Raw genomic sequence first — 13956 nt, 5'->3', positions numbered from 1 at the left:
GTTTCATTTCTAGAAGCTATCCAATCATTCCACATTTCTTGTGCCAAGTTATTTCTCCAAGTAGTCCATGCATTTGATGTCTCAATGTATTGAATCATATCTGCATTTTCCATCGCTTTTGATTCCACATACTCTTCATCCATTTCATCCTTAAGTGGATAATGTGTCATTTCTCTCCTAATGTGATTGTGTAACAATGCACAAGCAGAGATAATTCTACATTTTGTTGTCACTAGGTACCAAGACTTTTCTCTAAGTATTGCCCGTCTCATCTTAAGGAATCCAAAACATCTCTCAATAACATTCCTAGCGCCAGAGTGTTTGTAATTAAACAGTTCTTCTTTTAAACGAGGAGTGCAATTTTGTCTCTATTCATTGAAAATTTAATGGTAAGTTTAATCTATCTACTTATTGAAAAAGTTGAGTTCAAATCCCTCATTCCCTAACAAAACAAATTACCAAGTTTATGCTTTACGACAAAATTCACATCCTAATTAATTTAAATAAAGAAAAAAAGAAAATAAATTAAATTAATTATCACAATCATAATCATGCATGTATATATGAATATATAGATCTTCAGAATTAAATTGATATATGAGAGATATTAGAGAGTTAAGCTCTCCTTCATCATTTTTATGTTCATTGATTTTTTGATTATTTTTAATCATCATTCATATCTATGAGTCCATAATTCATTACTTATTTGAATAATAATTAAAAATATATAAAAAAGTAACGAACAAGAAAAATAAATAAAAGGAAACCAAAACCCTACATTAGAAAGTAAGGAGAAATCAAACCATACATCAACATCAGGGGGTAAGGGAGTAGAACTTATTAAAGCTAAAGGTTTCCATATTTTAAATCCCAGTATTTACATTTGAGGCACTTCCATGCCCTTGACGGTAGCATCAAGGGTCGACGTGGTTGGCTCCTTTTCCAAATTCTTACTCGCAAAGTCTTTGGATGAGCTGTCAAGAGATAATAGAAAAGGTTTTGCAGGTAACTCAAGTGGCTCAACCTCACCTTCAAGCATCTCCAAGACCTTACTGATTGAAGGACGATCAGTAGGCTTTATCTGAATGCACCAAAAAGCAGTTATGACCATCTTCCTTACAGTTTTCTTTTCATTCTCAGTGACATCTCCTAACTCTATATCCTCCTCTTTGTCAAATCGATCATAAATCCATGAAGGGAAATATATTTGACTAGATTGCTCAGCAAATGCATTCAAATTCCTTCTCTTTCCCACCATTTCCATTAGCAACATTCCAAAACTATAAACATCAACCTTATGTGAGATACTCCCAATGTTCTTGTAAAACAATTCCGGAGCAATATATCCGAGAGTACCTCGTGCTGCAGTGAGAGACACAATACTGTGATCTACTGCATACAATTTTGCTAGGCCAAAATCTGAAATTTTTGGAGTGAAGTTCTCATCTAGAAGAATGTTATGTGGTTTGATGTCAAAATGTAAAATCTGCATTTGACATCCTTGATGCAAGTATTCTATTCCTCGGGCCACACCAATTGCAATCTCAAATATTTTTTCCCAACATAAAGTGGTATCTCTTTCTCCTGAAAATATGATCTTATCCAAAGAACCATTTGGCATAAAATCATAAACAAGTGCTTGTTTTGATCCTTCTACACAAAAACCAATAAGTTGTACCACATTAACATGATGAATCCTTCCTATGGTAGCAACTTCATTTATGAAATCTTGCCCATGTGATTTCGACATGTTTAACAATTTTATTGCAACAAGACGCCCGCTTCGAAGCGTTCCTTTGAAAACTGAACCATAACCACCTTGTCCTAATTTATCCTTAAAACATTTTGTCATTTTCTTTACTTCGGAATAAGAATACCTGATGGGCATTAAATTATTTTGCATTTGAAGAAATTCTTCAATTGTATCATCCATAGATAAATGTCTCCTTCGAAACTTAATTAGCACAGCTGCAATCAAGCATGAAACCCCCAATAGAGTTCTAATAGTAATAAGTACTCCTGTACAAGAGAATTATTAATAAGAAGACATCAGCATAAATACACAAGACAAGGAACGGAAGTAGCACTGCTTTATTAGAATTGATTTAATCAATATAACTGGGGTATGATTTTTATCTTCTTGATTATCACAAATAGTAGAATATTTATTTTCCAACAATGAGAACACAATATTTTTACATAGCTAAATAGGATGGAAAAAGCTTTGATGATGTACAAGACATATTGACTATCTGTTTTTACTAACTAGGAATATATAACGTTTTTAGTTAATTAGTTGTCTCCGATGGGATAACTTAAAGATTCAAACTTAACACTTCATATTGGGAGTCTTGATTCCAATTTTAAAACGAGTGGAATGAGATTTACCAGATGTGATAACTCAAAGTAGCTAAATATTGGAAACTTCACCATTCAATTTAAATTGGTTGTTTAATTAACTCAAACTTTTTATTATGACACATAATTGTGCAATGGAAAGATTAAAAAAAAAAGAAAAGAAAAGAGAAAGAACATGTCATGATTCATGATCTCTTTGATTATTATCATAATTTTTTTAAATAATATATACTTATTTTACCTAATGAAAATTATTTTTATTTACCTCTACATATCCATGAGAGGTGTGAGGGATATTAGTATCTTGCAACTTGGGTCGTCGTGCACATAATCATTATAGCTTAATTAAGTCACAGGTAAAAGCGTTCTCACCTGTGATTATGAATAAAGCAAATGGGATTCCTGATAAAAAGGGGTAAAGATTAGTTTAAAGCAAGGAATAAGGAATAAGCAAAAGCCATAAGCAAATTAGAGATGAAATGAAAAAACATACTTCCATAGTAATAATAATAATAATAATAATCATAGCGATCTCGTGATAGAGAGCCGTGGGTAAAAAACATTCGCAAAGTGTGAAGATACTCCGAAAGGATAAACCTCAACCAGCTTAATCTGTGTCAGGAATGAAAAATTAGGTGAGAAATACATTGAAAATATTCACTTCAAACATTACAAATATTTTAGAAAAAAAATATTCTCATTTTAAGGATCTAATATTTACCAAATATTTCAGTTTAATATCAAATTTTTTTATTTACTTTTTTAAATTAATCTATTTTATCCATTAAAAAAATGATAAACACTATAAATGAAATTAATTGTTTTTCTTATGAGAATAACCTTAAACAAATATTGAAATATAGATTTGTATAGTTAGTTCTATATAGAGCCGCATATAGTTTGGCAAAGTTCAATTTGAAAATTTGTTGATTAACTTGTACTATTTTGATTTCTAAAAAACTGAATCTAACCAAATAAAATGTATTTTTAAGATCAAATTGACTCAAATCAAATTTCATCGATTTGGATTCAACCCTTTAGTTCTTTGATTTTTTTTTAAATGTTATATATATATATATATATTATTAAGTAAATTTAAAAATAAAATAAATATTTTTATTTTATGAAAACTAAAAAGTAATATAAAATATAATAAAAAACACCGTTCTTTTTTATTTGGATAATTTCAATTTTTTTCAATCAATAGATAGAAATCAAACCAAATGGAATACATATTGTTAGCAACCAAATTGGATGTAATAGAAAACCGAAACCAACTCTAAGGTTGGAATCAATTTTCCATTATTTCCAAATTTTTGCTTAGTTCTAAGTCTATATATGGGGCGGTAATCACAAACTCTTTTCAGTATTTTTTTAAATGGATAAAATTGCTTTAAAAAATTGGATTTTGAATTTAAAAAAATAAGTTGAATTGTGAAATAAAAGATTTGGTAAATATTAGATATAAAATGAGCATTTAACCATTTATTTCTATGTAGGGAAAAGAGAATTTGATGCTATTTATAAAATTATGGTATACTACCATTAAACAGATAATTTGATGTTTTTAATTTAAATGATCAAATACTAGTATATATTGTTTTTGTACTATTAACTCAAACGAATGTCCTCAAAACAAAGGGGGAAGAAGGGGGGAGGGGAAGAGTGTTGATGCTCCAAATTAATCTTACATCTTTCCAAGTATAATTTTGTAGAGGGGCGGTGTGCCATTGACCGTCACCGTGCCTAGGCTACTACGAGGTGCGCAATAATCCGGCACGTCATAACCCATGAGAAACATCTGGTGAATATCGAAAATAGAGAGACCGGTGATACTCGAAGACTGAAGCTGAAAGGGTCGCGGAACCTGGACTTCTATGATGCAGGATTCATGCAAATCAATAGCGTTGCTTATCTCTCTGCCATCTACAGCATAAAAGTAAGGGTGCGGAGAGAAGGAGGCGTTGGCGCAAGGAGAGGCATCTACGTAGAGTGAAGAGTTGATGGCCACTTTGCAACTTATAAAATACATATAATCAGATCCGCATGGAAAGGATTTGGGAAGAATGGAGCATTCATCACTCTTCAGACTTCCATCCACCAATCGAATTGTAGGGCCGTCATTATAAAAGATCTCCTGAACATAGAAACTTCCATTACCATAATCAACATTGTGCAAAATGGTGCGATTATTTTCACATATTAGTTCATAGTCGCCACACTCGAGAGGGTCGCCTTCTAATATGAAAGGGCTGCTGATGTTGGTGAAAGCTCCGCAGGAAGAGGGCTTGCAGGGCGTGGTGACACGTCTTGCAGCATTAACAGCATCAAGAAAGTGAGACAAATGAGCAAGGGCAAGGAGGCCCAATATTGCAAGTTTTGCCCTTATTGACATATTACAAAGAGTGAGATGAGATGAAGAAGAGAAGATTAATGCTATTAGTAGGAGAGAATGAGAAATGCTCTAATCTTATGTTTTTCAAGTTGAAATGGGCAAACTCTTGATAGGATGATGCTAAATTGTCGGTTTTTTTTTTTTATTTTTTTTATTTTTTATAAATCCATCTATTCTTCCCTACCTTTTTATTTGAGTTCTTTTTTTAAATGGGCCTCATGCATAAGGCGTTTTTGAAAAAAGATCTCTTTATAACTTTAAATATTTTTAGTCAAGAGAATTAAAATTTAGACAAAATTGCCCTTAATGAGACTGACCCATTTATTTGGTTCCGTGCCTCAACCCGAAACTTATTAACGGGTCAAGTATGTTTAGGTCTGTGCCTCAAACCAACTCATATTCTTTGAGCTTTCCTCGTCAGACTATTCATTTTTGGAGTATTCCTTACCAAAAAGCAAACGTTTAAGTATTTTAAGCATTTTGGAGTAATTTTTTATACACGAAGAAAATATTTGAGCGTTTTGAGTATTTTTAAGTATTTTTGAGTGATTTTTGATATATGAAGAAAAACTTTTGAACATTTTAAACATTTTGAACATTCTTTGTCAAGTAGGTATATTTGTTAATTATGTTGTTAAATGGAATATAGTGTATCGTCTAAAGTTGTTGATCTTGTTAAATGGAATTCAATAGTTTTTGTGATTTTTGGGCATTGCGTGACTAGTTTTTAGGCATTGCATGACTGACTTTGGATATTGCGTGATTGACTTTGGGCATTGCGTGACTAGTTTTTAAATATTGTGTGACTGGTTGATATGACATTGCATGACTAGTTGATAAGCATTGCGTGACTTATTAGTAAGGTATTGCGTGACTTGTTAGTAAGGCATTGTGTGACTTAAGCATTGTTTAAAAATCGGTCACGCAATATCTAAAAACTAGTCACGCAATACCTAAAACCAATCACGTAATGCCTAAAAACTAATCATATAGTGATTAAGTCACGCAATACCTAAAAATCAATCTCGTAATACTTAAAAACCAGTCTAATCAATTTCAACTCCTTAACTTTGGGGTTCTATGAATAAACTAATAAATTCAAGAACCTAAAACACATACTTTTTTTTTTTGCTAAGCCATGAAATTGTGCATTTCATAAAAGATAGATTACAAAACTCTATAACCCTTCAAAGCAAGACAAAATATATTCCTATCGGGGAGGGCCTTGCTCACTCCCTTATACAAAAACAAAATATATTTCATTTACAAAATATTCCCTAAATAATTTCAACTCAAAATCTCATAAAAAAAATCAAAATCCCCAGCAAATATTCTTAACAATCATCTCAATCCCAAACACAATAAAATCGTGAACCACCATAAAACCCATCAAACATGCTTTAGCTATTCCTTCTCCCTGAGCAAAATCGCTGCATGCAAAAAGCAAAATCGCTATTCATCGCCCTTGAGAACCCTAAGATCCACCATCTAAAAAAATAAAACAAAATAAGAAAGAGCTTGATGTCATCTCTGTGCTTTGGATAGCAAGATAGATAGTATTTGATCAGAGAGAAAAATCGAGATTTTATTTTGAAATTTTTGTCTAGATGGCGGGATAGAGAAAACTAAAACCATTTTAATTATTTTAAAATTGTTTAAAAGACATTATTGTCAAGTCATGTCAAAAATTGACTAAAAATAATTAAAATTATAAAAAATGATATTTTTTAATTAGGCTTATGAAATAGGTTATTTCTCACAATTTTTTCTTTTTATCTCATTGAGTACTTTATTTTTGCTTCTCTGTGCTTTTGTGTGGTGTGGGGTACTTGCATTTTGTATTTCTTTTGCTCTGATAAAAAATTATCCGAGATAGATAAAGTAAAGATGAATTGCACCCAAAACAGCCGGCAATGTCTAGTGGTTGACTCACTGTGCCACTTTATTAAAGTAATTAATATGTGAAAAAAAATTTTAATACATATAAAAATTTTAAAAAATACTAATGTCTCAATATTTTTATCTCAATTGATGTGACGGTTTGATTTCAATGTTTCATTTATGAATTTATTTATAATGCATTGATGCAGCTCAAAGAATACAAATAATTAAAACAAAAAGTAAAGAATAACTTACAATGCTAGTGCTAGTAGCAGATAATGATCCTCTTCTGAGGTGGGAAAGGAAATGAATCGAAATGAGGAATGCTAACAAAAATCAATCTAACAAGCATTTTTCAGCATTCGAGCTTTCAGTGGCCCACATCCTCTTCTCTTTTCAGCATTTTACAACGCTACGTAGTGATATTTTGATTAATAATAGTTAGTTAACTATTAGTTATAAAAATTTATTTGATTCAAAATAAAAATATATAAATTTAATTAAATATAATAAAAGAATTTATTTGAATGTTTCTCAATAGTTCAAATATTTTTTTAAGTATTATGACAAACATTTTAAATATAGATAACTTAACTACTTTTGAATTAATAATATTTTAATAATTTTATTATGTAAAATTAAGAAATTATACACTATCAAGTCACTAAAATGTATTACGTGTCCCATTAGCACATTTGAAAGAAATAAAAAAGATTTTTTTGAGAAAAAAAGATTTTGTTTTTAATTCATTAAATAGCAAGATTTTATATATTTATTATTAAATTTTAAAAAAGATTAATTTTACTTTATTAATGAAATAACACATTTTTATATAAAAACTATACATTGAGCATCAAATATAATCCCAAAATTAATAGTCTAACTCTTACCAAAATAGAAAGGCACCAAGCTCAGGAAAAGCAAAACAAAAAAAGTCATAGAGAAGTTGTTGGGTACTTGCGTTTACAAAGAGAAACCTGTTTTTCTTCTTCTCTTTTAAAAAGATAAAGTCAAGATAAGAATTGCACCAAAACAGCTCACTAGTCACCTTCCAATTGTGCGACTTACTTTATTAATATGTGAAAAATTAATGTTCTTTAATAATTATAAATAATGTCTCAACATTTTTATCTCAATTGATGTGAGGGTTTGGTTTCAATATTTCATTTATGAATTTATTGATAGTCTAAAGATGAAGTTTGTTTTTAAATTTATCTAAGAATTACATATTATATTAAAAAATAAGTATAATATTAAAAAATTTTAAATAATTTTTTATTTTTCTATTATGTTCAATCAAATTTTTATATTTTTATTTTAAATTAAATAAACTCTTATGATTTTTTTCTAAAAAATTTTTTTCTTGCCTAACCAAAATTGGCATTTCCATCTTCTTCTTCTCTTGGTGCTTGATCGCCATAGACTTTCCATGGCTATACAAAATTGCATTTCCAAAACTTCACGGAAATTTTTAAAGTGTGTAACAAAAGTTGTGTTATTTTTGTGCTATCAATAAATGTTTTACACAATAGAAGTTAATTATCTATTGAATACTAATTGGAAAAAAATATTTTGAACAAATATATTACTTTTTAATTGAAGATATTTTAACAATTTTATTAAGTAAAATTAATAATCTAATTCTTATGAGAATAGAAGTTAATTATTTGCAGGTGTAATCCCAGCTTCATTTGTTCTTGCACTAATTGTTGTTGCCCTTTACAAGTTGTACCATTTAGAAAAAACAAAGAAAGAGAGCCAACTCAAGGTTGAAGAGTTTTTGGAAGATTATAAATCTCTTAAGCCCTCCAGATACTCTTACGCTGATATTAAGAGAATAACAAATCAATTCAAGGAGAAACTTGGAGAAGGAGGTTGTGGAACTGTGTTCAAAGGAAGACTTTCCAATGATGCCTTGGTAGCTGTTAAGGTCCTCAACAATTTCAAAGGAAATGGTGAAGAGTTCATCAACGAAGTGGGCTCAATGAGTCGAATCCACCATGTCAATGTAGCTCGCTTGGTTGGATTTTGCGCTGATGGATATAAACGAGCTCTTGTTTACGAGTATTTGCCCAATGAGTCATTGGAGAAGTTCATATTTTCTGCCAAGGGTGAGAGTCATTTCCTTGGTTGGGATAAGCTTCAAGATACTGCTCTGGGCATAGCCAAAGGGATTGAATACCGGCATCAAGGTTGTGAGCAACGAATCCTCCATTTCGACATCAAACCGCACAATATTTTGCCATCACACACACTTTGTTGAACATTCTTGTTTTGTAGAAATATCTTATACTTGCTAAAAACTTTTTGACAAGTCAAACAATAGTCCAAAATTTCTTAGTCCTTCTAAAAGGAAAATTGTGGAAAGCTTGAATAAGTTAAAGCTAGAAAATAGCATGTCTTTAAAGTCGGTCTGGTCTTTGTTAAATATTCTTACAAGAATACCTGCAATTGCTACCTATATTGCTTTCATCCTTTCCGTTCACATTATTTCAGTTCAAAGCATATACCAACATTTAATTTAGATATAATACTTAAAAAACTCCTAAATTATTAAAAAAATTTAAATAAATTATATTTTTATTACGTTCAATCAAATCTTTATACCTTTATTTTGAACTAATTAAACAAATTCTTATATTTTTATTTTGAACTAAATAAATCTTATTTTTTCTGTTGCACTCAATCTAACTCCCAATTTTGCACTATAAGTCAAAATACTACTTGTCCTTCTATAACATATGATACTGATATAGTATAATGACATGTCATAATTGATAATAACGAGACATATTAATGTGACATAATGACATGGTCATGAGGCATTTTTTACCTTTTACATCAGCATCACGTTAGTGCCATGTTGAGCGTTAAATGACAAGTGTCATTTTGATTAATAATAATTAGTCAATCATTAGTTATAAGAGTTTATTTTACTCAAAATAAAAGTATAGAGGTTTGGTTGAACGTAATAAAAGAATAACTTATTTAAATATTCTTAAATAATTTAAGGGCTTTTTTGAACATTATGTCTTTAATTTAATAATAAATCAATGTACCTTTATTGAATAAATGACTGCTTTAACAAATCATCTATGCAAATAAAAAAAAAACTTCACCTGTATTTTTTATAATTTTAATAACACTTTCTAATATATATACCAAATATAATACAAAAATAATACATGTGTGATTAGTATGACGTGGAGAGTGAAAATGCCACATAATTATGTCACGTCATAATCCGTTATGACATATCAACATTCCATATCAACGCCACATTGTATAATATAACTAGTGACATTTTTACTAATAATAACTAATTAATTATTAGTTATAAGGGTTTATTTGGTTAAAAAAAATAAGGATTTAATTGACTACAATAAAGAAATAAGGATTTATCTGAATTTTTCTCAATAGTTTAAGGACTTTTTAAGTATAATGCTTGTCGTAACGTGCGGGTCCGGGAACCCGACCGCTAGACGTAAATGTGAAAACTCACTAAAAAATTAAACTAGGAGTCGCCACCAATCTTTTTTTTTTTTTATTAGGTGCGATTGGCCACCTATTGACTCGATTCTAATCGATGCAAACTTAAATTAATTTTAAGCCCATCGAAAAGAACCTTAAACCGGTCTACAATTTTTTGGATCTAGGTTCGGGAGTACGGTTACGCCCGGAGAAGGATTAGCACCCCTCGGACGCCCGTTCCATGAACGGTACCATTTTTAGATTATCCTATTGGGCTTTAATTTTTAATTTCACTAGATTTTCTTAATTATTATTTTTATTTTATCTCCTATTTAACCTAAAATGGAATGCAAATGAGTGGCGAGATGAAATGTATGACGTGAGATAAAAATACCGGACAAATAACCTTTTATCGAGGATATTTTCCGAATCCGTCCATCATACTGGTGGGACTCGGGATATTCTCTCACCTAGGGAATTATCCGAGAAACTCGCCTTCGCAAATTCGATGAATAATTCCCATCTTCGGGGTCATCGTACGTTTTCTTTTTTTTAAAAAAAAATAATATTCTTGTGCATAATGAACCTAATTCGGGTAAAAAGCCTTTTATTGAAGATGGTTCTCAAGCTCTCCCATCATACTGGTGGAACCCGAGGACATCTTTTCACCTAAGGAAATTTTCAAGAAATACCCGCCTTCGCAAGATCCCCGAAAGATCCCATCATCGGGGCTTAAACTCGAAAACAGAAATATCTATATACAATGACATGTATGATGCAATACGTATATGCTATGCTAATGCAATTATCTATATTTTTTTGTTATTATTAATTATTTTTATTTTTATTATATATTTTATTATCGTATTTTCTATTCTTATTTATTATTGTTATTTTTTTTTATACTTTATATTTTTTGTTCTTAAGTTCTTTGTTTTTCACATATGGTTAGACAAATTGTTTATAATTTTATGTTATTTTAGTGAATAGAAATTATATGTATTTTTATTGTACTATTTTTATATATTCCTATATTTTATTATTATTATATTTTTCATAAGCGATTTTTATTCAAACCTAACGCCTAAGACCTTATTTATTATTATTTTTTTATCTTTATCTTCACATTTCTTTATGCCACTTAATACTCAATGCTTACTTTTAAATTAGTCATTTTTTATTATTATTTATTTATTTATTTACTTATTTAATGTCATATATATTGTATTTTCTCACATTAATTATTCATTATATTTTTGAATTGTTATCACTTTATCATTATTTTATTACTTATTACTTATTTTTATCAAGTAATTTCATCAAGTAATTTTCTTTATATAATCAAGATCTTTATTTATTAAGGATTTCGGAATCTTGAAAACGAGACCCTCCCATCATACTGGTGGGGCCTTGATTCGGATTCCGAGCCTAGGGAACATAAGCTCGGGATTGCGACTTCTCGCATCCCGATCGATTATCCCATCATCGGCATCAAATTGAGCAGTTATCTTATCTATATTAAATAGTTCTTTATCTTCTTCTATTTTGTTCTTTCTCCATTTATATAGAACTACCTTTTTACCTAATTTGATTTTTCCACATTTTTGTTTCATCATATTTTAATTCTAGTTCTCCCTAATTTATTTTCACTCTTATTATCTCTACATAAATTTTCATGACTATGAATCTCATAAATATGTTCCACATTTCATCTTTTCCCATATTTATATATATATTTTTTTTTAAACAAGCAATCCGCTAAATATCATATGTACTTTAACTAAATTAATACTCTAACGAAACTAATTAGCTTCCTCTTTTTATATATATATATATAAATTTTAAGTCAAACTTAGCACCACAAAATCAAGACAATATATCTATAATAAAAATAAAGAATTTACCTTGTTATGAATAGCCACTCCCTCCAGCACCGAAACGGTGTCGTTTTGTAGTCAAAAGGGGTTTTGGGTAAGTCAAAACGGTGCCATTTTTAACCTTTGGACCCTCCCTCTTTCTTCACTCACCATTCCTCTCCCTTCCTCCTTCTCGCCCGATCCTCACTGTCGCTGGCACTGCGTCATTTCCAGATCTGGTGTCGCGCCAGCCGCCGCTCCTCTCTCTCTTCCTCCGTTCAGTGCTCCTTCCCCTTGCGCCAGATCCTCACTGTCGCTGGCACTGCGTCATTTCCAGATCTGGTGCCGCGCCAGCCGCCGCTCCTCTCTCTCTTCCTCCGTTCGGTGCTCCTTCCCCTTGCGCCAGATCCTCACTGTCGCTGGCACTGCGTCATTTCCAGATCTGGTGCCGCGCCAGCCGTCGCTCCTCTCTCTCTTCCTCCGTTCGGTGCTCCTTCCCCTTGCGCCAGATCCTCACTGTCGCTGGCACTGCGTCATTTCCAGATCTGGTGCCGCGCCAGCCGCCGCTCCTCTCTCTCTTCCTCCGTTCGGTGCTCTTTCCCCTTGCGCCAGATCCTCACTGTCGCTGGCACTGCGTCATTTCCAGATCTGGTGCCGCGCCAGCCGCCGCTCCTCTCTCTCTTCCTCCGTTCGGTGCTCCTTCCCTTTGCGCCAGCAGCAAATCCTTGGTGTCAATCTGCAGACTCTCCCTCCCTCACGCCTGCGGCTTAGGAATTTTGGTGTTGTTCACTGCTTCGTCTCTAGCCATGGCAGATGCGGTTGCCGACGTTGCTGCACCCGGGAAGCTGGTGGTTTTGCTTGCAGGTTGCTTTCTTGCTTTGGCCTACCGGATCTTCGATTTTTCTCCTCCTGTTTTTCTTTTCCCTCTTTCCCTTTCCTCCTCCGATTTCTTTTGTGGATTTTTTTGGTGTGGCTGCTGGAATTTTCTGTTGCAGGTTCTCCCCCTCATGCTACAGTGCCCCCTCTCCTTTATACCCGATTCCCGGGTTCTGGAGGGGGCACGCTCCATTGCCTTGTCCGTGGGCACCCGGGGGCAAGTTCCACTATCCTGCCAGACGCGAAAAATTCGCGTCTAGCAGGTGAGAGAGGTGCCTGGCAGGGTGCATCCGCACCCTGCCAGTCGTACCTCTCTCCTTTCTTTTTCATTTTTTTTTCATTTTTTCATTATTATTATTTTTTAAAAAAATTTTATTATATATATATTTTTTACTCCATTTTTTTTATTTGTAATTTAGTGTCTACAGCTGCCCCTCTTTGAGCATTTCGAAAATTCGAAATAGTGCAAAGACGTAGACACTGTATTCGACTAAATTCTTTAATTCTCTTATCAAATTTTTATTATATATACATATATATTTATTATTATTGTTATTATATTTATATATATATATTTTTTAATAAATTCCTCAAAACTGAGGCCACAAGACTTTTAAAATGAACTCCTCAAAACTGAGGCCACGAGAATTTTTAAAAGTGAGCTACTCAAAGTTGAGGCAACGAAACTTTAAAAATGAACTCCTCAAAATTGAGGTGACGAGACTTTAAAAATGAACTCCTCAAAAATGAGGCAACGAGACTTTAAAAATGAACTCCTCAAAAATGAGGCAACGAGACTTTAAAAATGAACCCCTCAAAACTGAGGCACCGAAACTTTAAAATGAACTCCCCAAAACTGAGGCAACGAAACTTTTTTCATTTTTTTGAAATGGTGAAAAATAACCAATTCCTCATCTGAAATTCATATGATTTTAGAGATAAATTTCCCTCTTTTTTCAATTGTTTTAAAATTTTGAACATGTCAATTCATCTTCATCAGTTTCCTTTTTTGGTGTTTTTAGAGCCTTTTCTTTGATCAATGGGGGATGAATCGATCACATTTCCGATCTCTCGTCTTCCTCAATTCATTGCTCATAACTGTTTTCTTCTTCTATCATA

At 32.0% G+C, this 13956-nt stretch overlaps 1 protein-coding gene and 1 pseudogene across 1 annotated transcript; one reads left to right on the top strand and one right to left on the bottom strand.

Moving 5' to 3' along the window:
- Nucleotides 1–756: 756 nt before the first annotated feature.
- On the bottom strand, nt 757–4809 carry LOC18604202 (LEAF RUST 10 DISEASE-RESISTANCE LOCUS RECEPTOR-LIKE PROTEIN KINASE-like 2.8). Its single transcript, XM_088804235.1, has 4 exons — nt 4050–4809; nt 2852–2970; nt 2731–2760; nt 757–2019 (listed from the first exon to the last, which is right to left on the bottom strand). The coding sequence occupies exons 1-4, from the start codon at nt 4751–4753 to the stop codon at nt 878–880; spliced, it is 1995 nt and encodes a 664-aa protein (XP_088660361.1). The 5' UTR covers nt 4754–4809; the 3' UTR covers nt 757–877.
- Nucleotides 4810–6666: 1857 nt separating this feature from the next.
- Nucleotides 6667–8897, top strand: LOC148763476 (rust resistance kinase Lr10 pseudogene; annotated as a pseudogene).
- The last annotated feature ends 5059 nt before the right edge of the window (nt 8898–13956 follow it).

Source organism: Theobroma cacao, chromosome 3 (assembly GCF_053813885.1).
Source record: "Theobroma cacao isolate CCN51 chromosome 3, ASM5381388v1, whole genome shotgun sequence".
In the NCBI taxonomy this organism is placed as follows: Eukaryota; Viridiplantae; Streptophyta; class Magnoliopsida; order Malvales; family Malvaceae; genus Theobroma; species Theobroma cacao.
The sequence above is the reverse complement of the archived record's forward strand: the minus strand, read 5'-3'. Positions and strand labels throughout refer to the sequence as shown.

What these genes read in the sequence shown, in the direction of transcription:
- LOC18604202 (XM_088804235.1), bottom strand. Translation starts at nt 4,753, where the DNA reads ATGTCAATAAGGGCAAAACTTGCAATATTGGGCCTCCTTGCCCTTGCT. An exon ending in AAAATTATACTTGGAAAGAT is followed by an intron (nt 2,971 to 4,049) that starts GTAAGATTAATT and finishes TTCCTGACACAG; the next exon opens with ATTAAGCTGGTTGAGGTTTA. An exon ending in TTATTATTATTACTATGGAA is followed by an intron (nt 2,761 to 2,851) that starts GTATGTTTTTTC and finishes CCTTTTTATCAG; the next exon opens with GAATCCCATTTGCTTTATTC.